The 24872-nt window shown below is 39.3% G+C and overlaps 1 protein-coding gene across 2 annotated transcripts in view; it reads left to right on the forward strand.

Moving 5' to 3' along the window:
- Positions 1-1392: 1392 nt before the first annotated feature.
- The window catches only part of LOC117506544 (elastase-1-like), a 46414-nt gene continuing 22934 nt past the window's right edge, over positions 1393-24872 (forward strand). Inside the window, exons 1-8 of one of the 2 annotated variants that reach the window (XM_034166049.1) lie at positions 1393-1495; positions 1721-1821; positions 1961-2061; positions 6745-6870; positions 7011-7147; positions 7627-7769; positions 8449-8598; positions 11317-11427. In XM_034166049.1, the coding sequence (XP_034021940.1) occupies positions 1456-1495; positions 1721-1821; positions 1961-2061; positions 6745-6870; positions 7011-7147; positions 7627-7769; positions 8449-8598; positions 11317-11328 (810 nt within the window). In that variant the 5' untranslated portion in view covers positions 1393-1455 and the 3' untranslated portion in view covers positions 11329-11427. Of the gene's footprint in view, positions 1496-1720; positions 1822-1960; positions 2062-6744; positions 6871-7010; positions 7148-7626; positions 7770-8448; positions 8599-11316; positions 11428-24872 lie in introns of those variants that run through there. The other variant, XM_034166048.1, reaches the window with a different exon arrangement.

The raw sequence follows: 24872 nt of genomic DNA on the forward strand, positions 1-24872 counted from the left end.
GAAAATTAGTCCGATAATAGTTTTCAGAGTTATCTAAAAAGATAATCTGATAATGAAAACATTATCTTCGATATTTATCGGAACTGTGCCCACCACTGTAAAGGATCTGTGCTGTCTGAGACAATCGGACAATGATGAGGGCTGTGTTGTTTTAATTTAGGGAATAACCCTGTTGTGTCTGATGATTTGCGGACGTTCATGCTGGATTTTACGGATTTACGGACGTTTATGCTGGATTTACTCAATTTGCGACTGTAAAATCCAGCATGAACGTCTGCAAATCATCAGACAAAAGGGGGTTATTCCCACTAATCCAATTCCATTGTTTGCACTGTTTATTTTTCTGTAAGTAATTCAGTCAGCGAATCGTTCTGAAAGGGTGTGGTCGGCTCGTCAAAGCTTACCGTCGCAACAGCCTCTTCATGCCAAAATGGAAATTCTGTGAGCAGACCCACAGATTTCTCCATCTCTTCAGCTGCATTGAGTTAAAACCACTGTAAATCCTTCAATCAATCCAGTTAATGCCATTAAATCGCATTTCGGCATCATCTTCGCTGCGCTAGTTTCTGTCAGCATCATTGTTGACACCTGCGCAGCAACACGGTCAGGGAGCGAAGTAACACATCAATTTTAATATTTTGCCACCGTCCACACGATATTTTATGGTCTGAAATCGCACACTAACCAATCAGATTCACCGAAAAAAAATTTAACTGGATTAGAAAGTGGGTTTTTTGTTTCTCTCTGAGTGTATGCAGTAGCAGGTGGTGCCCAAGGCGACTGCCTCCATGGTCTATGCCAAGAGCCAGTGTCGCAGACCGAACGGTCCCCCCCTGATGACGCGGTTCAAAGATTATCACCTCGTTTCTGCTTCAAACTGCACTCCAGTCATTATCTATCTCAGCGACAGATATCTGAAGCTTTAGTACAACAGTCATTACCACATAAATTCAGCATTATTTCATCATAAAAGGTGGCAGAAGCGATCAGAGCACCGATGCGTTCATGGCACATCGGATATTTCAAAGCGTCATGGAATTTCGCCTCGTTGCTGCTTAAAACTGATTTTAGAATGATTTAAGAGGTTTTACCTTTATCGTCTGATGGGTAATAATCTCATTTGATTGCTTTGGGTGAAAATACTCCATCTCAGATGTGCTGCTGTGGTCCGAAATGACGCATGCAAAGATGCAAAAGGCGGACTGATTTTTAGGGGCGGACCGTTCAGTCTGTGACACCGGCTCTGCATTTAAGCGTCTACGTGTCATTGCGCGCTCCAAGCCGCTGCCACAGAAGCTGGTGTGAGGTAACTGACTGTGATAAGACTGTGTGAGACCCACCGCAGCTGCATACTTGGATTTTGGCAGGTTTGCAGAAGCTGAAGGTCGGGTTTGGGTATAAAAACAGGAGGTCTGCTCTGTTTTCACTGCAGAAACATTGTGACACACTGCAGACATGCTCAAGCTTCTCGTGCTGACGACTCTGACAGCTCTGGGTAAGAACTTTAACAGTACAATTAACTGTAAAACCAGAACTGATCTGTCACAACTAATTTATTTCCACTGTCACTGTGTCAGCCAATCAGTTTCGGGTTGGTCCTGACAAGATGAATTTATACGACCTCATGTTTTCTCTGTGTTTTTGCTGAAAGCAAATAATGTAACGGGAAATCTGGAAAAAAGTACAGAACCATATAGATTGTTTTTATGTTTTTCATCAGCGTTGGCTGAGCTGGATCCCCAGCCCAGGTACATTGAGGACATTTCTAATGAAAAGGTCATCGGAGGTGAGGTGGCCAGCCCTAACTCCTGGCCCTGGCAGGTAAAAATGCCACATGACAAATTGTATGTGTATAAATGTGTGATGGATCAGCAATAATACCAAAAGAAAAGCTAAAACATGAGATTCTTTATGTTGAAGATGTCCTCATATCTCAGGTCTGTATCTTTTGTCCATTTAGATCTCGCTCCAGTACCAGTATGGTAGCAAATACTACCACACGTGTGGAGGAACTCTGATTAGGAAAGGCTGGGTTATGACTGCTGCTCACTGTGTCGACAGGTAAACATCATGTCTTAAAAAGTGTCTGAAAATATACTTAGCCATCGAGGTGGAAAATTTGTAAACTTTTAGTAAAAAGCAACTGAAATATTTTCAGTCTCCTCGACATTACACCACTTATCAACTTGAACTTGAGTCTACTGGGGCTTCACACCACCGATAGTGCAGCAGATAGCTGAAACAATCGTGCAAGTGGTGATAGACGCACCAATTTTGGCACAAAAGCTCCTTAGACATTACTCTTTTGGACAAAAAAAAACAGATTTTCCACTTGAATTTTCAATAGGTAGCCATGTAGGGGTCAATTGAACAATTACACAGGGGTCAAAATTAAAAGATGCTTCAGTCAAATCGAAAACTATACCATATTATCTGTCTGATCCCAAAGATTCCAAAAAGCTATAGTTTGCATTGTCTGTGACTGAATGTTATGGAATAAAAACAGCAAGAATGGTGACAAAGGTCTAATTCAGTTTGTTTCGTTGCTATAATTTTGGTAAAAAAGTGATGCAAATTATTGATTGAGTGAATGGGATTAATAAACTGAATAGTTTTGACTGTGCTGAATGCTCGGTCTGAAAAGTAAAAATCACAGAATGTTGATGTAAATTGGATATATGTTACTCTGTAACAATGATGGACACAGCTAACCAAAAGGTTAGCTTAGATAACTGCTAATCAGCTAACTGATAAGTTAATAACTGAAAGTAAGTTAATAACTTAATAAGATAACTGAAAAGTTATCTTTTATAATGCTAAACCGATAATCCATCAAAACATTATCGGAAGCTACAGTTAACCGCTAAATTTCAGTATTGTCTCCGGTACACTCTCAAGCCAGTTTTGATTTTAATCACCGCCAATGCTTCTGATAGAATCAAAGGTGATCACAAACCCAAACACAACCAATGAGTCAGTGCTTCTGTCTTTGTGCGCCCTGCCCACTAGTGTAGGGAAACACCATTTACCGTGACAGCATACAGTGGTCCAGCCGTGAGGCAGACGTCTTGAAAAGGAAAGCAGGTTTGACTTATGGTTTTGATTTATAAATCAAATTAATCCAGATAGAATAACTACATTAATGTCAACTCTGTCATTTGCACAAAGTGAAAATATAACACATATCTGTTAATTTTATAATAATGCACTAATTCTGAAGTTTTGAACATTTAGCACACAGAGATACCCAAAGGCATTATGGGTAAACTGAGCCGCCGCTCACACGGATTGGTTGACTCATTCATTCTATGTAAAAAACAGTAAAAGTTAATGTTATGACTCCTGTCACATCGCATCCAGAGCGTATGTAGACTACAGACTGCTGTCAGATGGCCATAAAAGGCGTTGCAGGCTGCCCGATCTACATATGTCTGGATAGCAAACACTGGGTGCAAGTGCTGTGTTCCTCATGTGCATGTGTGTGTGTGTGTGGCACACATGCACTCCGTGCACACGCATGGGCTGCAATTATCACTCAGACGTGTGTGTGTGTATGTATGCATAACACTGCACGGGCCACTAAGCGCACCCGTCGGGTGCATATGCACACCCGTGCCAACAGACAGCTTCGCTCAAAGTTTGCTGGAATTGGGCCATGTTGTCCCCTGCTTCAGACGGAGTGCCTTTTCAGGGAACGTTCTTTTTTTCTTTTTTGCACACTTCAGGAGCACAATGCAATGGGAATTAATATTTTTATTTTGGGATTAATATTTTTATTTTGGGTGAGATTTTAACCAAAGGCTGTGGTCCTGACTTCATATCCACATTGGCACAATGAAACACTCCTGGACCGCTGTTGGAGGTGGGACTCATGTTTATTAATGGTGTAACGGCCTGGCACAAGTCCCATCTCATATCTCCTAGAGAGTTAGAAGGTGATCATTTATTACAGCATGAGATCCGTTCAGCTCCGAGCCTGACGTGTGAAATAGCGCGTTACTGTGCACCACGGAGAGGCGCAGCTGTCCGTGTTATGATGGAGGCAATAGTTAACATTATTTACGTCACCCATGGGAATGAATGGAGAAATATCTGTACTGTAAGGTCTATTGTGGATATAACAGCCTGTTCAGATTAGCGGCTGCGTGCGCACAGTAGCGCACGGAGCTTTTGGTTTGATAGCTGCTGTACACATTCACTGTACATGATAATAATTCATAATCATTATCATGATGAAGCGTGCCACATACATTTTAACAGTTCAGGCTTTGTGGTGCCAGATCCATCTCAAGGTTCCCTCAAATTGTTTCGGATCCCGTTTTGCCGCCATCGGAAGATGTAAATTGCGGCCAGATGGTTCTCAGATTACACATGGATCGCTGTCGGATAGGTGTCCCATCTTGACCACGCCCGTAGAGTTTTGAACATGTGCGTCACACTCGGGGCCGCTGGCCGATTTTGACCAACTGTGTCAACTTCAGCAGATGGCTGTCAGAATGTTTTCAAACTGAAATCCTACACTTTTCGGATGTGCGCCGATTCACAATTCCGACGCCACTCTGTGTGATTCTGGCTCTGTGTGACGGGGGTATTACAGTCACGTAAGTGGCAGAAGAGAACTACAGAGATGCCATGGAGGGTGCCATCTTGGAAGTACTAATGTTACAATGTTCATAAAAATAAAGGTTTTAAAAATTAATCCCAACATTTTCATAATAAAAAAGGCTGCACATCACCGTGCCATGCGCAAGCCATATCTGAAAGCTGAGGCCGATCTGACAAACAGTCAGAGAGATATGCGAGCCACATACCCACACGGACACATCTTGTTTTATAGATAGATTATTGAAACAATGTCCCATAATGAGGTCAATCAGCTGTAGAACTGGTGTAGAGACAATAACCTGGTGCTTAATGTCACAAAAGCCAAGGAGATGATTGTGGAGTTCAGATTGTCTCACACACCTCATTTTTTTATGGCATTAGTGGATTACATAAAGTTCCTCAAGGTGCACATTTCAGACAGACAATCTCACCTGGTCCAGGGATTGTGAAACAGGCCAAACTGACTGTACTTCCTGAGGAAACAATACAAGCATCAGCACCCATTAACATCTTTACCACATTCTATAGAGGTGTGGTGGACAGCGTGCTCACCAACTGCATCTCAACTTGGTCCTCCAGCTGCGCGGCTACAGATAAGGAAGTGGTGAGGACCACAGAGGACGTTATTGGAGTCTCCATCCTTTTTCTTTAAGAACTCTTCCACAGCCAATACCTCAGCAAAGACCCATCACATTCTCTCTGTTAGCTATTTGTCTGTCTGCCATCAGGCATCCACGACAGGAGCATTAAAACATAAACTGCAAGGTTCCTGAACAGTTTTATACCACAGGCAGTCAGGCTGCTGTACTTGATTCAACCTTATTGACACTGACTTTTAATGGACACTTTGATTTTAACTTGTTTTAATGTATTTTTAGTCTATATGTGCTCAGGGACCAGTGTTGCCACAGTTACTTTGAAAAAGTAATCCAATTACTGATTACTGATTACTCCTTGAAAAAGTAACTTAGTTACTTTACTGATTACTCAGTTGTAAAAGTAACTAAGTTAGATTACTAGTTACTTTTTTAGTTACTTTCCCCAGCTGTCGACAACAACCCTCTGCCACCTCAACATGACAATGATACCTGTTTTGCCAAAACTCGCTTTATAGTCACCCTTTCTTGACTTCAATGAAAATAAATACTTGTTTTATAAAGTAAAAAAAAGACCTCTTTCTTGACCTCATATTTAACTGTTGACAGCACTGTAACAGTAAAACTTGCAATTTCTAGCCTACATTGTTTATAAATGTAACTATTAAATTATTTCTAACATTTTTCTAACATTTAAATTCTCTCTAAACATTTTACTTGTCGAAATTATTATTATCATTATTATTATTATTATTATTATTATTATAAGTAGTATTAGTAGTTGTAGTAAAAAAAAAGGCTTCAAAACTGGACCTTTAATCTAGGGGTGTTGTGGGGGGGCACATCCTTGCCCCACGCCCCCATTCCATCTGGATTCGCCCCTGCTTTGGTGGTTGAGCACAAAGAATGGATAACATTTATTTATGCAGAAAACATGACCAGATTTACAGGTAAGAAAGTTTTATTGCATTTTCACATCATGTGGTCCTCAGAAAGAGAGTTTAGGTGCATTTGAGTGGAAAATAGTGTTAGTTGTTGACACGTCGCGGAGGATCAGCTGTTTTTAACAAGCAGATACGGAGCATCTCAGCTCAGAATTCTAAATAAAGGAGGAAAAAACATAAAAATGTCTTTGTAAAGCTCAGTGCAGGTGTGCTGTTGTCACCGTGCTTTAAGAGGTGAGGACGAGCTGCTGCAGAAAACCGCGGATGAAAAGCTCACAGCTCGCTTAAAGTGGGCAGTTCAGTCGAACCCCGACCTCCTGCCCACGGACCAAATTTAATGCTGCTATCGACCCACAATGCAAAAATAAAAGTAATGCACAGTGACTTGGAGAAGTAACTTTAATCTGAGTACTGATTTGGAAAGATTAACGCGTTAGATTACTCGTTACTAAAAAAAGTGGTCAGATTAGAGTAATGCGTTACCGGCATCACTGTCAGGGACTGTGCTGTACTATTTCTTGTTTTTAATTGTCATTATGGCACATTGTCACTGACATTTTCTTGACTCTTGAACTTTGTGTTCCTCTGGACTAATACAGTCCCAGAACTTGGCAAGTCGTTCTTGGTGAACATGACCTCTACAGTCACAGTGGCAGAGAGCAGATCAAGAAAGTCAGCAGTGTGATCATCCACCCCAAATGGGATGGCAACAAACTGTCTGCTGGGTAAGGATGTTTGGTCAACCAACTGTCTTGAATCAGTTTCCAAATTGTTTTGTCTTGTCTATGTGGAACTGGTTGGATATGATGCTCTCACTTCTTTTTGTTGTTGATTATCCTGGTTGATTCATGGATGTGTTCTTCAGGTTTGACATTGCTCTGCTGCTCTTGGAATCTGAAGCCACACTTAACTCCTACGTCCAGCTGGGGTCCCTGCCTCCCTCCGGACAGATTTTGCCTCACAACAACCCCTGCTACATCACCGGATGGGGTCACACTTCCAGTGAGTTGATCATTCTGTAACATTGAGGGTATTGAGGGCTCTGGTACACACAGTCATTGCTAGTGCCCAACTAACTGATGCAGTAATACTCCACAAAGCACACCAAAATACATTTTGATTATTTAAGTGGCTCAGTACAACCCCCTCACATCTCATCCTTTTCTTTGCATTCAGAATAGATGCTGTGTAAATAGTAACATGGTTACTATTTATAATAGTAACCTACCATCCCTGGTTCTCCAGACCAGGCACCCAAGTGGCTCTCAACTTTTTTTAAAGATATTTAGGGGTACCTTAGAATACACTAGTAGAGTTCCACCTTAGATCTGGAATGTATAATAGAAGATATACCTTACTGAATTTTCATGGAGTTGGACATCCCTCAGATATACTTGTGACATGCATTTTAGACTGGATGGAAGTCTTTTTCTCAGTTAATTTAAAATATCCTGTTTGTTTTTGGTTTATCTGGTCTATAGCTGGTGGTAGCCTCTCCCCTGAACTGAAGCAGGCCTATCTTCCTGTGGTTGACCATCAGACATGCACCCTCCCAGACTGGTGGGGAAGCACAGTCAAGACCAATATGGTGTGTGCCGGAGGCGGTGCAGAGTCTGGATGCAATGTGAGTCTTCTCATGCATTTTAAAAGGAAGGTTTTAAGGAAGGAATTAAGACACTCTTTCCATACCTGACAGCTATTTTTAAGACTTATCTAGAAAAACAACTGTTACTTGTTCCTTTTATTTTAAATATCCCCAGAGTCCCACAATATTATGACTGTGCATGTAGAAATTCACCACTTACTCTATGGAGAACACATAGGCTGATTTTGGAAGATGTGTCACAGAGTTCTATGTCTGGAATTCTGCTTCCTCTGTGAGACACACCTGATAAACCAGTACCCTCTGCAAAGGAAGATGATGCCTTTGTATAATACATAATCTATATATCTATATAATACACAATATTTTTCAGTGAAATGGATACACTTGGGGGGGCTTTTTTAAAGAGTTTCAGCTGGTCTTGATTGGAAGATGACCACAGTTGATAAAAATTAATATATATGGTTTCGGGAAAATCTTTTTTTTTTCCCCCTGAATCCATGTTGACAAATTATTTTGGTTGTCGGTAATAATGTATAATGGAAGCAAATGCAACATATGGGCCAAAAAACCCCAAACATCAAACCTATAATAATACATTCCAAAATGTTTTCACTTGACTAAAAAAAAAAAAAAAAAAAAAAAATTACTTTTATACATTATTGTGACCAGATGTTTTCTGTAATTTATTTCATCCAAGGGGGACTCTGGTGGACCCTTGAACTGCCAAGTTAATGGGAAATACTACGTCCATGGTATTGTCAGCTTTGGGTCTGGTCTTGGATGCAACACTCCCAAGAAGCCCACAGTCTTCAGTCGAGTCTCTGCCTACATCGAGTGGATGAACACGGTAATAACATTTTCATCAATATTATATAGAAAAAAGAAGAAGCATGTACCCTGTGAGGGCCTGGTCACACAGCACACGACAATAGCTGAACGAAGGAAAAAAGTCACAAAGTCACAAATTGTTGAGAAAAAGTGGACGAATGAACCTGCATTTCTCTCATCACCGAAAAGAGTCCAGAGCACATAAAAGAACAAAACAAAACCGAAGCTAACAAAAGAAAAATGAAGTGAACGGTGACCTTGATGCTTTAAACAAAATCAAAATGAAACATTCATGATGACGTGACTTGACAAGTGGGTATGAGACCGAGCGCCAGCCTGTGATCAAGTCTGCTGCCACCCTACAGGTGTGGGATCTGGTTGCCTTGACTACAGGTTTGTCTTCATGGCTGCAATGAGCGTAAATAGTTAAAGTAAAAGATAAAATGTTCTTGCCGCTATTGTTTGACAACGTTGCTTTTTGTCCCACATATGGACAAGTCACGTTCAGTTCATCAGATCTTTAGTTATTGATCCGTTCAGATACCAACATTTGTGCAAGACATCGGACTTGGGAGGCTGGACGAAGTTGGACGACAATCAAACGGAATGCTGATGGTATGAGAACTATGTAAATGATGAGGAACCGTCAAGACAGAAAGCATAAAGGAAAACAGACGAATTGAGGTTGTCGTCAGGATTCATTCATATTTTTCAACAGTTTGAAAATTCTGACGAAGCTGGACGATGGTTAAATGATGTCTCCAAAAGTAAACGTAAGTCCAGATTTCTTGTTTTGTTTTGGCTTCGGTGTCCTTTGATAGTGCCGTATGACCGGGGCTTGAAATGTAATCAGTGAATAACCCACATATGGCAATGCAGCTCAAGCAGGCAGTGTCTTGCATAATTCAGAGTTTGTTAAAAGAGCATTTTTCTAGCCAGTTTAAGATGAAACTGAACATATCCTGCTCCAGACCAGGTTAAGTTCCCAGCCAAACTTACCATGGTGAACCAGCCAGCTTAAATGACAGCCAAGTACATATCCCTGAAAATAATGGTTTTAGGCTTAATATACCTCACTAACTCACTAATCTTGCTTGTAATACATCCCTCTGGAGTAAAATAAGAAGGACAGGCAGGACTCACACAGGAACGGATGTAAACAGAATGCAACACCAAAATGAAAAACCAATGTAGACCTCCAAATTGACATCAACACAATGAGCTGACAACCAGAATGAAAACCAGAAATAGACTTATGGTGAAGAATGATTAAAAAAACAAGATACAGCAAGTAAAATAAGAATTGAACACGTCATCATTTTTCTCAGTAAACTAGTGGCATGCATTGCTCAGGTGTGACTTTGGCCCATTCTTCCACACAAACACCAGAGAGTTCAATTTTGGCCTTATCTGACCACACTATATTCTCCCAGTAATTCATAGACTTGTCTAAATGTCGTGCAGGAAACTTTGAAAGAGCTTCAACATGCTTTTTTCTTCAGCAGTGGAGTGATGCATGGTGAGCGTGCAGACAGGCCATGGCAGGTGCATGCATTACTTCTTCTTTTATTCATTTTTCTTTTAAACGTGATGATAATTCCAGGTCTTTCTGAAGTGGTCCTTTGGCTCTTGGACAACTCTCCTGATAATTCTTTTCACTCATCTGTCGGAAATCTTGCAAGAATTCTCTGGTCATGCCCAGTTTATGGTGAAATGATGTTCTTTCCACTTCTGGATTGTGGCCCCAACAGTGTTCACTGGAACATTCACAAGTTCAGAAATCCTTCTGTAACCAGTGCCATTAGTATGTTTTGCAATAATAAGGTTGCAGAGATCCATCATGAGATGTTTTTTGTATGACACCTTGGTAATGAGACATCTTTTTAAACAACATCAGTTGAGACTTAACCAGCCAATATTAATTTGCACTGACAAGGGGCAGGATTGCTTTCTTATTACTGATCTGTTTCAGATGGCGTCTCAGCTTTTTATGCCTTTTTGGATCTCTCTGTGCCAGGTGTTCAATACGTTTTCCCTGTGTCATTTCACATTATTGCACTTAACTTAATTTACAGACATCTATGGTTTGATTTCTTTGTATGTGTGGATTATTTGGGTTCCCACCGACATCTGGTGAAAATTTCATGTCAATAGCACCTTTAGAAATATTTGCTATTTACTCAGAAAAATAGTGACATGTTCAATACTTATTTACACGCTGTAAGTGTGTAATGAACAGAGAAGGCTCAGGTGTAAGACAGAGGTGAACACCCACCCAAGAGAAACCACAACACACAAAAGGGACTTATGTGACAACAAAATTCCAACAGAAAACAGAGATTTCATAAAACCAAAAATACACCGCATAACAACTAAACTCATGTCTGGGCTTGTTGAGTTCAGAATTTTGTCAACATTTTCATGATGGAAATTAAGAGCAAGTGGAGTTAAAAAATTAGCTCATTTGTCAGAGATGTTATATTTTTATTTTATTTTCCTCATTTCCAATGCCGTAGTCTGGTGTCAACCTTGGGCAAGTATTCAGAATTTATTGTTTACTTTGTAACATCAATTAGAATAGTGAGGTTTACTTTGTTAACCCCCAAAATGTGAATTACCTGCAATTCACAAATTATCCACAAACGGTTAATTCATGATTTGCAGCTGATTCACATTTTCGGGGTTAACAACTTTATATAAATGATAGTTTGGTCATTATTTGCTTCTTTTCTTCCAGATCATGAACTGAACGGTGGATTTCCTTTGCAGCGTTTAGAGACTGAGATGTCTCCTTTTCATCTGTATGTTTGTACGTATGTATTTCCTGTTCCTTTCAACCTAATGTGGGTAAATGTGAAAGAAATGCTTATTTTGTAAAGCTCGAAATAAATAATCAATCAATCTGTTGTGCTTTCTGATCCCATTCTTTGAAAATAAAGTCTATGTTTCAACAGATGAATAATTTCAACACAGTCTAAAGTTTGTATTTTTGCCGCTTTACAGCACAAACATCAGCTAAGTCACAGGGAGAATTTACCAAATTCATGGGCCTTCCACATGAAATTCTGCTTGAAGGGGAGGGGAGGGGGCGTTTGCACAAATTCAGCCAAATATTATGTTTTTCGACCCACCCATTTCAATAAAATGTCAGATTTCCTCACAAATAAACAATAAATCATTTGTCTGTTTTTTTTCCCATCATTCATTAAATGTGTTCCTTGTCAGCTGATGTCTGGCCCAGCAAAAAAAAAAAGAGGAAAAAAAAGAGATGTGACGTGTACGGTCAGTTTTCAATGCCAACTGTCCAGACAATTTACGTCACTGAAACATTATGCACAGTGCTATATTAAAGCAAAAAACCTCTGACAGTCATGGAAAGTGTGACTCTGTAGTTATATTATCCGTTTATTGCTGTCCGTGATTCCTGCTTGCTAAGATGAAAGAAATCCATAATTTTCCCATCCAGACTGTCACTGACTGTCATGTCCACAAGTTCCAGAAGTGCTGTGTGTGTCCACACTGTCTGTGTCACACTCTGACTGACAATGTATTTAAATATTTTGTCCGTTGGCAAATTCATTAGTCTCCCGTGGATTTGGAGCACAAATGGACAGATGACGTCACATTTCCACAAAGAATCTGCAAAGAGTAGAAGGATTTTCCCAGTTTATTGAAATTCTGAATTTCAGCAGAGGTTTAGTGGTCTAAAAGCACGGCATCATGTTTCTTTTTCGGTGAAGGACCATTCAGGAGTCAGACATATTGCTGCAGATAGATTTATTTTTGAGCAGAAACAGATGCATCTGGAAAATACCCAGAAAAGACACACAATGTATTGTCAGAACCTTCTGTCTTTTCATTCTCAGAGACCCAATTTAAGGACCTCCACCATAACAAAAACAAAGTCAGAATACAAACATGGCCTTTAGCTAGTCAGAGCCATTATTAGATGTTTAGTCATAAAATTAGAGAAACCCAGTGTGCTTTATCAAAAGGACAGGGATGACTCTGGGCTGGTACATCCTGCCTCACAGACATAAGGAAAACATCAAAGTTTCCTCCACACTGTGCTGTGTTGGTCTTCCCTTACAAAAAAGTAGTACATCCAAGTATGTTTCAAGTATACTTCCAGTTTACTTTTTATATACTTATCAGTACTATTTTTTGGTAAGGGTTTTCTTGGATGCTGGTGGAGTTGTGGTCAAACAGAATGCCAGAATAAGCCATCAGACAGACACAGAAAAAATACAAAACAAGAAGAGCACAAGAAGGTGTGGGCAGTATTAAGGTCTCTGCCCCGGCTCCGCTCAAAGTTTTGAACACGCACAAAACTTTCTGTCCAACTTTGCAGACATCAGCTGACAACCCATTTTGCAGATGTAAAAATGACTTTTGTCAGACAAACACAAACTGATAGTAGCACCTTCATTGTGTGACTGGGGCTGTACAAACCTAGCCATTGTCACAGAACACTTCCTGTTTCTTGCACAAGAATCTTTCATAATAAGAGCACAGGTCAAATGGACATGAATGGGAATAATGTGGTTAAAATAAATGCCGTTATTAATGTTATTTTTTTCAGTAAAGGGTAATCTAACCAATTACTGTTTCCATCATTACAACGCTGTTATCATTCCTGACAATAAAATGTGATGCTTTACTATAAATAAGCTCACTGAAGCCATTTTACTCTGCAGGCTCTCAGCAGTCGTAGGTGCAAAGGTTTTTTGTTCTCTTCTTTGGGCATGTGATTGGCTAAGGAAGAGTCAAATTTCATGGTAAGCCAACCAGAGGCAGAGGTTGGCGAGAGTTCACACACAAATATAAAGACATGCACTTGCTCACACACACAGATGATGGAGACACACAGCACACAGCTTTAGCATTTTTCAACTGGAACTCTAGATATGATTTTCCCCTCACTGAGAAAAAAGGCAAGAACATACATGTGAACTAGCATAATTTTAGATGTATTTGTTGGCCAGTTATGGCCAATAATTGTCAAAAATTTCTAAAATATCTTCTGTTTGATTGTTCTACTTTATAAATATAGTAATGATAATACCTACAATAATATATTAAATTTAATGAGTGCCTTGTCTCACATTCTCCCACAGCAACATTAAAATAGTGTAGATTAATGTAAAATATTTTCTATTAATGTGTTCTATTAAGTGTCCATTTAATTCACTAAATATGCTTAATATTCAGTTTTATTATAAATAATCTAACATACAGTTGAATTTAAATTTCATCAAGGGGGAGTGAGGAAGACAGAGAACAAAGGTCAAATAGAAACCGAGGACAGAATGTAATACTACTATGAACAGGACCTGAACATGAGAACTGAAAAGTGAATCATACAGAAGAAAAACTATATAGGAACTGATAAGAGAATAATAAGACAATAAATACTAAGATAAAATTAAACTGGAACTGACTAAAAAAATAAAGTGACTAAACAAACTACACATGATAACAGAAAGCAAAACCCGATACTAAAGCATAACAGACAAAATCAGAAATGAGCACAGCAAAATAAACAAATGATAAACTGAAAACACAGACTGGCTGAACAAACAAGAACACAACAGAACTATGGGTAAAGTAAGAAAAAGTCATAAAAATGCAAAGTGACAATGCAAAACTAGACAGAGAATAAATGATGAACCAAGGACAAAAAGCGAATGAACACGTGACAAAAATAAAACACTAATAAATCAAGGCTGGCGCAGATGGTTGGTAAAAGAAAGGAGGTAAAAATTGACTCAAAACCCTGGATCCAGGCTGAAACCTGCCAGAAAACCTGCACCCTCTTGGCGGTTTCTGGAATGTCTTTGGACACCACTGAAAACCCATTAAATGTGAGTGGAGTTCTTAAAAACAGGTGACCGTGTTACTTTGTGCTCATGCAGAAAACTATCAATTGCTTTTAGCCCGACTTCTTATTAAACTGGCTGTACAGCCAGTGACACAACTCCGATATTACTCAAACCGCTACAAAACACGCAGAGAAGTTTGCTATATTTTCACTCACTAAAAAATGGAGGTCACATGACCAATGTCCCGGACATCCGACTTCATTGATATGTATTCACTTTAAAGCACCAAATGAGTTGAACAGTAACTAAATTAAATGCAAATAGTCTGACTGAAGTTGAGCCACGAGTCTGCTGACTATTAGCACTAACATTATTAGCTAACAACTCACTCAACAACACACCCGCACAACAGCAGATTTTAAACCATGTGAACTCAGAGTAGCACCAAAAACACATGGTCATGCTTTTATAGTACTTGGTGAATAGTATTAAGCCCCTTAAAGACGGGGAAATTGTAGTAATATACAGATGAACGTTGACAATCTCATTCCTTCACTCGTCTTGAATGAGTGAGGAAAAGGTGCACGCTCCCTCAAGTCTAGCATATAGTCCCTTGATTGAGAGAGTAACGACATGACAAGTCGAAAAAAAAGGTCATGTGACTCCTGGTGCCATCTTGGGTCCAAAATAGCATTCGGTGTTAATCTGTCTGCATGTAAATCCAGCTATTTTATTTATTTATTTATTTGCTGAAAATGACGGGTTGCTGTGCATTTGGATGCACACGTAGACACAACAAGGGCTTCAAGATGTACATATTCCCTTCAGATCCGAACAGAAGAAACATTTGGGAAAATAAAGTCTGTCATGTGGGATGGAAGCGACTTCATCATCAACCGGACAAAAAAGTCCCAATGTTTTTGTATTGTTTTCCATGTAATAAACATGGAAAACAATGGATTTTTTTTGCTCACATCAGATAAAATGTCCAGTCCAATTGCAATGTATTTCCATTAAAAAAAAAACCCAAGCAGTCTGGACATGCAAAGTAACAGAGGTACAAATTCACCAATTTGAGGATAGTGGGACCGGATTCATTTCCCTGATTAAAAACCCGAACATTTATTTCGGACCCACAGCCTGGACATGCACCTGCTAAATCAGACACAAAAAGCTGTGATTCGACACTTTTCTGCTTTTACTCCTTTGCCATCATATTTTAATAGTTTTTGCAGTGCGAACACCGATTACAAATGGATCTGAAAAGTCCGTAACTTTACAACACAAAGTTGGAAAAAGATGAAATTGTACAGCTTACCTTTGAATTGGAGGTGATGACTGTAGAAAGAAAAGCTTGTTGAGGGTCAAATTAATCCATAATAAAGCATAATCCAGCGACGGAGAACTTTAAAACTGTCACGCATGTCATTGCATGACAGAGTTACAGAGCTGCAGCTGCATAAATCAGGCTTTAAATGAATTAAATAAATCATCATGAATTGTAAATTTATGTCAATTTGATAGCTTAACTATTTTTATATTTATTTTGATAGCACGTGTACCTGGATGTGGTTAAATGATTTTAAAAAAATGTTGAAAACATAAAAGGTTCATTCAGTAGTTCAGCACAGTTGGAACCGAAATGGCGCCATGTTCTGAGTTGAAGTTACCCTCCTCAATCAAGGGTCTAGTGTGGGCGTGCCCAACCGATCGATCGTGGGCTGGTTTCCAGTCGATTGCATGAGGGTGGGGAAAAAAAAAATCTCCCGCGGTTCATTCTATCTACGCATGCGCAGGGTCAAGAGGTCCTGAGGAGGTACAGTGGAGAGCGAGGCGAGCGTACAATGGCGAAGGCAAGAAGATCCAAAACTTATCATTTTCATCTGGAGTGGGAGGAAGATTATTTTTTCGTTTATTCAAATGGAAAATCCATCTGCCTTATCTGCAATACAAACGTGGCATTACCGAAGAAAGGGAATTTGGAGTGGCATTTTAAGACGATCCACAAGAGCTAAGATGCTAGCTTCCCGGCTAAATCCCCTCTTTGCACCTGAAAAGTGCAGGAATTGGAAAGTCAGCTTGCAGCACAACACCACCAGTAAGGCTGCAACCATAGCTTCTTATCGTGTCAGCCGTGTTCTGGCAAAAAGAAAAAAATCTTTCAAGGATGGTGAGATTGTGAAAGAAGCATTCATGGAAATTGCAGATGTGCTCTTTGCCAATTTTAAAAATCAGAAGGAGATTGTGTCTGCTATTGAGGGTGTGCAGCTCTCAAGAAATTCTGTTACACTACGACGCGAGTTAATGGCGGAAGATATTGAACGGCAACTAAGGAATGATATTGAGGCATGTGAGTGGTTTTCTCTGCAATTCGATGAATCCACTGATGCTGTGGATGTGGCTCAGCTATGTGTTTTTATTAGAATGGTTTTGACAACATGAATGTAAAAGAGCTGCTGACCATTTTTCCTTTGAAAGGGCGCACGAGAGGCACAGATATTTTTCAGGTTTTTATGGAATTTGTTAATAAGAGCCAGCTGCCCCTCTACAAACTCATTTCCATTACCACCGATGGTGCTCCAGCGATGGTTGGAGTGCTGGGTACCGTAGTGCGGAACCCATAGTGCTGGGTTCCTCGGCTTGTGCAAACAGTGTGAATCTTTCCAAGACTTCCTGAATTACCATTGCATAATTCACCAGCAAGGGTTGTGTGGGAAGATTTTAAATATGGAAGATGTTATGGATGTGACCAACAAAATTGCTTGTTCTGTTCGAGCCAGGAGTCTGCAGAGGCGATAATTTTGTGCACAGCTGGGAGGAGACAGGTGCAGAACACACAGATCTGCTGCTGCACACAGATGTTCGATGGCTCAGCGGAGGGAAATTTCTGGAACGGTTTTCTCAGTTGTTGCCTGAAATTAAAGAATTTCTGAAACAGTCAACTCATGCTGAATAGGCACAGCCAGAAGACAGTCAGTGGCTCTTGGATTTATCCTCTCTTACTGATCTGACCGACAAACTCAATCACTTGAATCTAGACTGCAGGGTAAAGACAAACACATCATCATGATCAGCTCCGTGAACACATTTAAAAGCAAGTTACGCTTGCTATCGAGTAGGTTGCAACAGTGTGATCTACGGAACTTTTCACACATGAATACAGAACCTAAGCATCAAGGCAAAGACTGTGTGGAGCTTGAGAGTGCACGTTATGCTGAGCAAGTGCAGAGCATCTTGTCAGAATTTGACAGGCGCTTTTACTGACTTTGCATTCATTGCGCCTTTGCATTCATTCACTTTTCCCTGTTTTCCATTTGGGGAAAACATTGATATGGACTGTATAACATCCAAAATAGAATCACTCTTCAACCTGGATAGCTGTGCTATTAAGAATGAGATCCTCACAATGAAAAATGACATTGAGATGAAATCCAGAGCAACACCTGGCTTAAGCGTCCAATTTTGGAATCTAATGCAGAAATACCCCAACCTCAGACAAACTGCACAGAATTTGACTGCACTTTTTGGATTAACTTATCAGTGTGAATCTGCCTTTTCACACATGAAAATCATCAAGTCAAAATACAGATCCACCATGACAGATGACCACCTTGCCGCGTGCTTACAGCTGGCAGTCAACCGGATTACAAGAGACTAGCTGCCTCCTCTCAGTCCCACTAAGGTAGGGAACAACTTTTCCAACTTGAATTAAGGATTGTATTATTTGAGTTGTTTGTTGTGTTGTTACAGGCCAGTCCTAGGCCTACTTTTGCTTATTGTTTGCACTACGCACATTTACTGCAATAATGTATTATTACTGTTAAAACTTCATATTTGTGCCAGAAAATTGTGTTATTATATTGGTGCATAAACAATTGCAGCTACGCTATGGAGTTCAACATGGATTGGTTGATCTCGATACACTGTCAACTTTAAAAGTAGATCTCGGTTCAAAAAATGTTGGGCACCCCTGGTCTAGTGGATGAGGATAAGGATACACTAATAGTGTAGTGGATCCTAAAGGCATGACTAATCATTTGCAGATTATCCTGCACTCACACAGGACTGTATCTCTAGAGCTGTACCAATCAATTAATAATACAATAACATGCTTTTGGAGGGATGTATGCCTGAGGCCTGCCGTTCATCCCCAGTCGCCCAAAATGACAGATATTCGCCCGAGTTAGAGTTACGTTATGTACGTAACGCGTACATAAAAAGTTGGCTCACTTTAACTTTTGTGTTGGCTGGCGCGTGCTGCTCTCGAAATTCGGCAGTGCATCCTCATCAAGCTGGCTGCTTTAGCTGCTGTTCATTGTCGTACTATCCATGAGAAAATCATCCGGAATATCCATATTGGGACCAACACACACTTCTTGCCTTTTTATCTTTTCCTCTGCGGACAATTTTTTTTTTTTCCTCTGCGGACAGTTCTTGGGCTGCGCACGCTATGACGCAATTTGTTTACGCACAGCGGGTGGGTATAGCCAGGTAGCGTCGATGTAAATCTACAATACCGGCCTAGCAACGCCTCGGTAAAATACCAGCCTAGCAACGCCTCGGTAAAGTGATAATAATGAACAATAAACCCTCATTCACACAGTCTCTATAGTATTCTTTTGCATAGCTTGCTGCAGAACCTCCACAATATCCCATAATTATATGCAATCTACAGTCAGCATTCTGAGAAGAGAATATGAGTTAAGCTTTACTGACTGAGCATCTTTTTTTGTCCATGTATATTTCTACCAGTAACATACCCCTCTTCACACCCTATGAATGCTGGTATAGGCTCCAGCCCCATTAAATGAGCATGTTTTCAGTGTTTTAGCCATCACAATGTGTACATACAGTGCCCTCCAAAAATATTGGAACACTTTGTATTTCACCATATTTTAATTTGTTTATGCCATTTCAAATACAAAAAAAAAAAAAATCTAAAATTATCTAACCTGAAAGCAAATCTCTGCAATGTAATATAAATGAATTAAATATATAAAAGCCAAGATGATGCGTTGCATAAGTAATGGAACGCTTTGATATAATACCTGTAAATAATCAGTTTTAATATGTATATGTCGCGAGCGAAGCTCTTCAACATCTCACCATGTCATTTAGGTCCTTCAGACTTTTTTTGAATAAATGATTCAGGGGAGCATTAGCATGGCTAAAACCTTTCATCTTCTGGGGGGCTCCCCTCTCCAGACCCCCACCTTTTTAAGCATTTATCTTTTTTTGCCATTCACCTTCTGGGGAGACTTCACCCTCCCAGACCCCCCACCTTTTTAAGCTATGGCAATTATGGAATTAACAGAGAAAATATCAACAGCAATAGATAATAAGGATTATATGGTAAGTGTTTTTATTGACTTGAAAAAAGCTTTTGATGTTATCGATCATTCAAGATTGCTTCACAAGTTACAACAATATGGAATAAGAGGGATTGCAGTAAATAAGTGGGTAAAAAGCTACTTAGAAAATAGAAAACAGTTTGTTCAGATAAATAATACTAAATCAGAATTGTGTAATATTATGTGTGGAGTACCACAAGGGTCGGTACTTGGACCCAAACTGTTTATTTTGTATATCAATGATTTTGTGAATATATCTAATGTACTTGGTAGCATTTTATTTGCTGACGACACAACATTATTTTACTCTGGATCAGATATACAGGAAGTAGCACAAGTGATAAATACAGAGTTGGAAAAAGTGAAATATTGGTTTGATATAAACAGATTGTCAATCTTAATAAAACAAATTTCATATTGTTTAATGACAGAGTTAAAAAAATGATGTGTCATTAAAAATAGATGGAATGGACATTCAAAGGGTAAAAGAAACAAAATTTTTAGGAGTTATGATTGATGAAGATTTTACATGGAAGTCACACATAAATTACATAAAAGGAAAGATAGCGAAAGCCATTGCTGTTTTGCATAAAGTTAAATATTCATTAAATAGTTATGGATTATTAACATTGTACAATTCATTGATTGATTGATTGTTCCATATTTGGCTTATTGTGTAGAAATCTGGGGATCAACATGTACAACTTATACACAACCTTTATTTATTTTGCAGAAAAGAGCTTTAAAAGTGATTGGCAACAGTCGATTTAGAGATCCATCTAATCCATTGTTTATTAAGTATAGGGTACTTAAATTTCATGATTTAGTTGATTTGAAATTACTACAAATAATGTACCAAGCGAATAACAATACCTTATCAATAAACATTCAAAATATGTTTGAAAAAAGAGTAAGTAGTTATAATTTGAAGGGCATAGAAGTCTTTAAAAAAAACAAGATTTAGAACCAAGATAAAGGAAAGGAGTATTGCAGTGAATGGTGTAAAATTATGGAACAACCTCAACAAAGAAATCAAAGAATCAAGGTCGCTTAAATTATTTTAAAAACATATTAAACTTGATATATTTCGTAAGTATGAAACTATGAAATAAGTCAGTGGGCTGTGACAAAGCCAAAAATGTAATCTGTTAATAATGTTTAGAATGTTTGAAGTTTAAAATGTAAGCTATTAGGGATGTAGTCTTTTAAATAATGGTTAAAATTAGGAAAGAAGTCGTGGCATGTGACAAAGTCATAGAAATGCAATGATGTCGATTGATGATGCTTTGCAAGATTGTATTGTAAAAAAGGGGCAGAATATATAAGACTTGTTCTTCCAAACTGCTCCTTTTCGTTCAGTGGTTTGTAATGTTTTGTTAATTTTGCTTTTCTGTTTTTTCTTTTAAATGAATGAAATAAATCCTCAATATAATATATAAAACCTGTAATTAATAATCAGTTTTATTGCGTGTGGTGCCGTGACATGTCAATCATCTGTGTCCAATCAGATTTCAGGGGAGTCCAGTGCAACCCTGGCCTCCGTTCTAGCTCCATCCATGTCAGGAAGTGTTCAACATTTTACATTTCCTGTTTCACTGTAGACTCAAAATTTGTCACTTCCTGTTTCAGTGTGAACTTGCCACTGTATTCCTGTGAGATTTCATAAGATCTCACCTGTCAATCCAGGAAGTGTTTGACATTTGACATTTCCTATTTCACTGTGGACTCAAAATTTGTCACTTCCTGTTTGGGACTCCCTGTACCATGAGCAAGCTTTGGGCCACTGCACTCTTATTATATAGCTACAACGTTGCACGCACACTGATTGGCTGATTTCCAGTCTGATATTTTCCCACATAAGACTGTTATCATGACAATCTTTCCGGATCGCGCATCAGATTTGTTACAAACCAGAAAGCTAAAAACACAATCAGAAAAGCCAGTCGGACATGAACTTACTCCATAAATATCTAAACAGCACTGGAAAAAACACACAGATTGTAAGCTTACCAGCTAACCTGACCATCTCATCGCAAGTCTTGAGAGAGGTGAAGAAAGTGAACAGGTCTGACTGCGAGCCCAAAGCTGTCAGCAGCTTTCATATTTGGGCGATACTTTAAGTTCACATGTTTATGTTTACATCACTCATCTTGTGTGTTTTTTAAGAGCTGACGTAACATGAATTTCTCCACTGTGAGATCAATAAAGTCTTATCTCTTATATTTATAATAGCCATATAAACAAATTATTAACCTTGCTTGCTCGGTCTGTACAGGATTATCAGACCTCTGTGTTTTTCGCACAGACCTCGCTAAACACTCTGTCCGCACTGTCAATACTTCAGTCTGATATTTTCCTGTACAGACCTTTCACTCGGTTGATAATCCTTTGTTATTGCCAGTTTTTTCAGACAAGTCAGGGGAATGGACACATGCACATTTCCAAGTCACTGAATATGTCTTGAACTTTATTTACATCAATTATGAAGAAATACAAACAGTTCGGCACTCTATATTAAATCTGCATGCAGTAGATAGTTCTCAAAAACTGAGTGACTGTGCAAGAAGGAGAAGAGTGAGGAAAGCCACCAAGACACTCAGACAACCCAGAAGAATTTATAGCCTCCTGTGGCTGTGATTGGAGAAATTGTGCAGAGTGCATGTTTAGATTTTTGTATCCCCAGTTATACAGCTTCATGGCGAAGTGGTATAGAGGAGGATTGTCTTTCACCAAAACATCAAATCTAGGCTTGCATCTTAGATGTACCTTCTGGTAAATTGCAACGGACGTTTTGGGTCTTCTTTTGAAGACCCTCCATGTCACCCACAGGTTTCTGAAGAGCGGTTTTGAAGCTCAAATGGGGCACCTCTAAAAGTTGCAACTGCATCTTCTTTCCATTTATTATGATAGGCACAGAAACTGTGTGTGTGTGTGGGGGGGGGGGGGGGGGGGGGGCGCAGGATACATCACCTCAATGGCTATTTTAGCCTGTCACATTACATTATGTTGTTACCAAATGTGTGGTAGCAAACAAGTCATTTTCCTTTTTCCCACAACCTGTCACAGAGCAGTTTGAGAGTAATGGCCTATTTTTTCATGTGTTTCTGCCAGTTACAATGTTTATACGATCAGTGTACGGTGTAAATATTCACCCAAACTTGCACCGTGTTGCATCAGACCATTTTCACAATAGAAAATTAGAAAAAGATGAACACCTCAAACATAAGGCCAAAAGTGTGATGTTTTATTTCTTCATATTTATGCAGCCAGGCTGACAGGTGTTGTTGCATTACTAGCTCCAAAAGATAAAAATAAATAAAAAGAGGTAGCGGCGCATGCAAACATAATCATAACGATTATCACAGTGACTGATGTCATTGAGCAATACATTTATATGTCTATGTGTCATTGTGCGCTCCAGACCGCTGCCACAGAAGGTGGTGTGGTAACAGACTGTGATCAGAGTGTGCAAGACCCACACTGTAAAAAAAAACAAAAAAAAAAACTGTTGTTTTTATGGTAAACATCCAGCAGCTGTAGTTGCTGAAACATTTTCTTCATTTACTGTTGATACTGCTGCTTTTACGGCTAAAAAATGTGCATCGTTCCATTTTTTTTACTGTGAAAAAAAATAGTTTTAACATCTAAAAGATTTTGTTTTACTTGGAAAATTTACATGAAAATACCGTATAAAACAAAGTTCGTGTCATGACATATGACATATGGTTTTTTGCTTGACAATTAACAGTCTAAATTATAAACTACTAATTTATTCTGTAAAAATTCCCAAAAATGACTGCAAATATTAAGGTCCACACAGAAATTCCCTGTAAAAGTTACAGTAAATCGATGTCTGTTAGTAATAGCAATGAGCGCCAGTGCTGCTGCTTTTATGTTTTTTTCCCCATATTCTACTGCAAAAAAAAAAAAAACACTGAAAGAGATGCCAATAAATACAATTTAATATTGCAAATGTGCACTACAGGTCAAATATTGCTTTAGTCTATCAATCAAAAGTTCAATAAGAAGGTGACGTGTGGGCAAGCCTGAGGATAGGAGACGCCTTATCCAGAGAAGAGCCGGAACCCACAAGGTTCCACCGCCAACGGAGACCTGCATCACCCCGGAGCCGCCAAAGTCCACTGCTCCCAGCTGTCAGATCTGGTACTGCTGGCAGGAACAGACAGGTTAGAGGTGGGTGTGTGTACACCCAGTAACAGTCAGCAAATAGTTCAGTTCCTCTCCTGAGGGAAAACTCCACCACTCCCAGAAAACAGGAACACTGAAAACGTGCAGTGCCTAATGTAACACTTAGAAAGTTAGGAAAGTGAGGAGTGGAAACGCCAGCGTCTCCAAACTTCCACAAACCCAGCTCCAAGCTGTAAGTATACAAAAGGATCACGACTGCAAAGATCAGAAGCAAAACATGTGCGTACGGCACAAGACGACTGAGTCAGTTACCTGACGGATAAGCTGATAACTCGGCATAGTAGTGGTGTTTCTTCCAGGCTTTTATGCAGAATGATGATGATGGCTGATTTCTGACAGCTGTCAGCTCCGGGCTCCTGGGGCTCCTGTGAGGCGACTACGCCCTCTGGTGCCTGAAACCTGACGACAGGCAGGGCGCCCTCTGGTGGTGAGCCAGCAGTACCTCCTCTTCGGGCGGCCCACACAACACACAAGTTCACTTTGAAACTGCTCCAATTTCAAACAGTGTAGAAGCTGAACACACCTTTTACTTACAAACGACAACAATTTGCCAAGAAACCTTGAAACATAATTTGACAACATTTAAGTGCATTTTTTTTTGTACAAATCAAACCACAAATTGATAACAGTGTACATACAGCGTTTCACTTTCACATTATCAAAATAAAATCATCCCTGAAGGTGAGAAAAGTTTAAAATCTTGCATCATAAAGCTAAAGAATATTATATCTCTATGACTACAAGGAAATGATAAAGGTAACAGTTCACTTGAGGGGTACAAGTCATACTTAAGGAATGTTAAATTCATGCATAATTCATGATGAATTACTACATGCACTACCACATGGATACATGCAATACAAGATGGATAATTAATTAATGTTGCTCACAGTTAACAGATTATGAAGTCA

Source organism: Thalassophryne amazonica, chromosome 3 (assembly GCF_902500255.1).
Source record: "Thalassophryne amazonica chromosome 3, fThaAma1.1, whole genome shotgun sequence".
Classification (NCBI taxonomy): Eukaryota; Metazoa; Chordata; class Actinopteri; order Batrachoidiformes; family Batrachoididae; genus Thalassophryne; species Thalassophryne amazonica.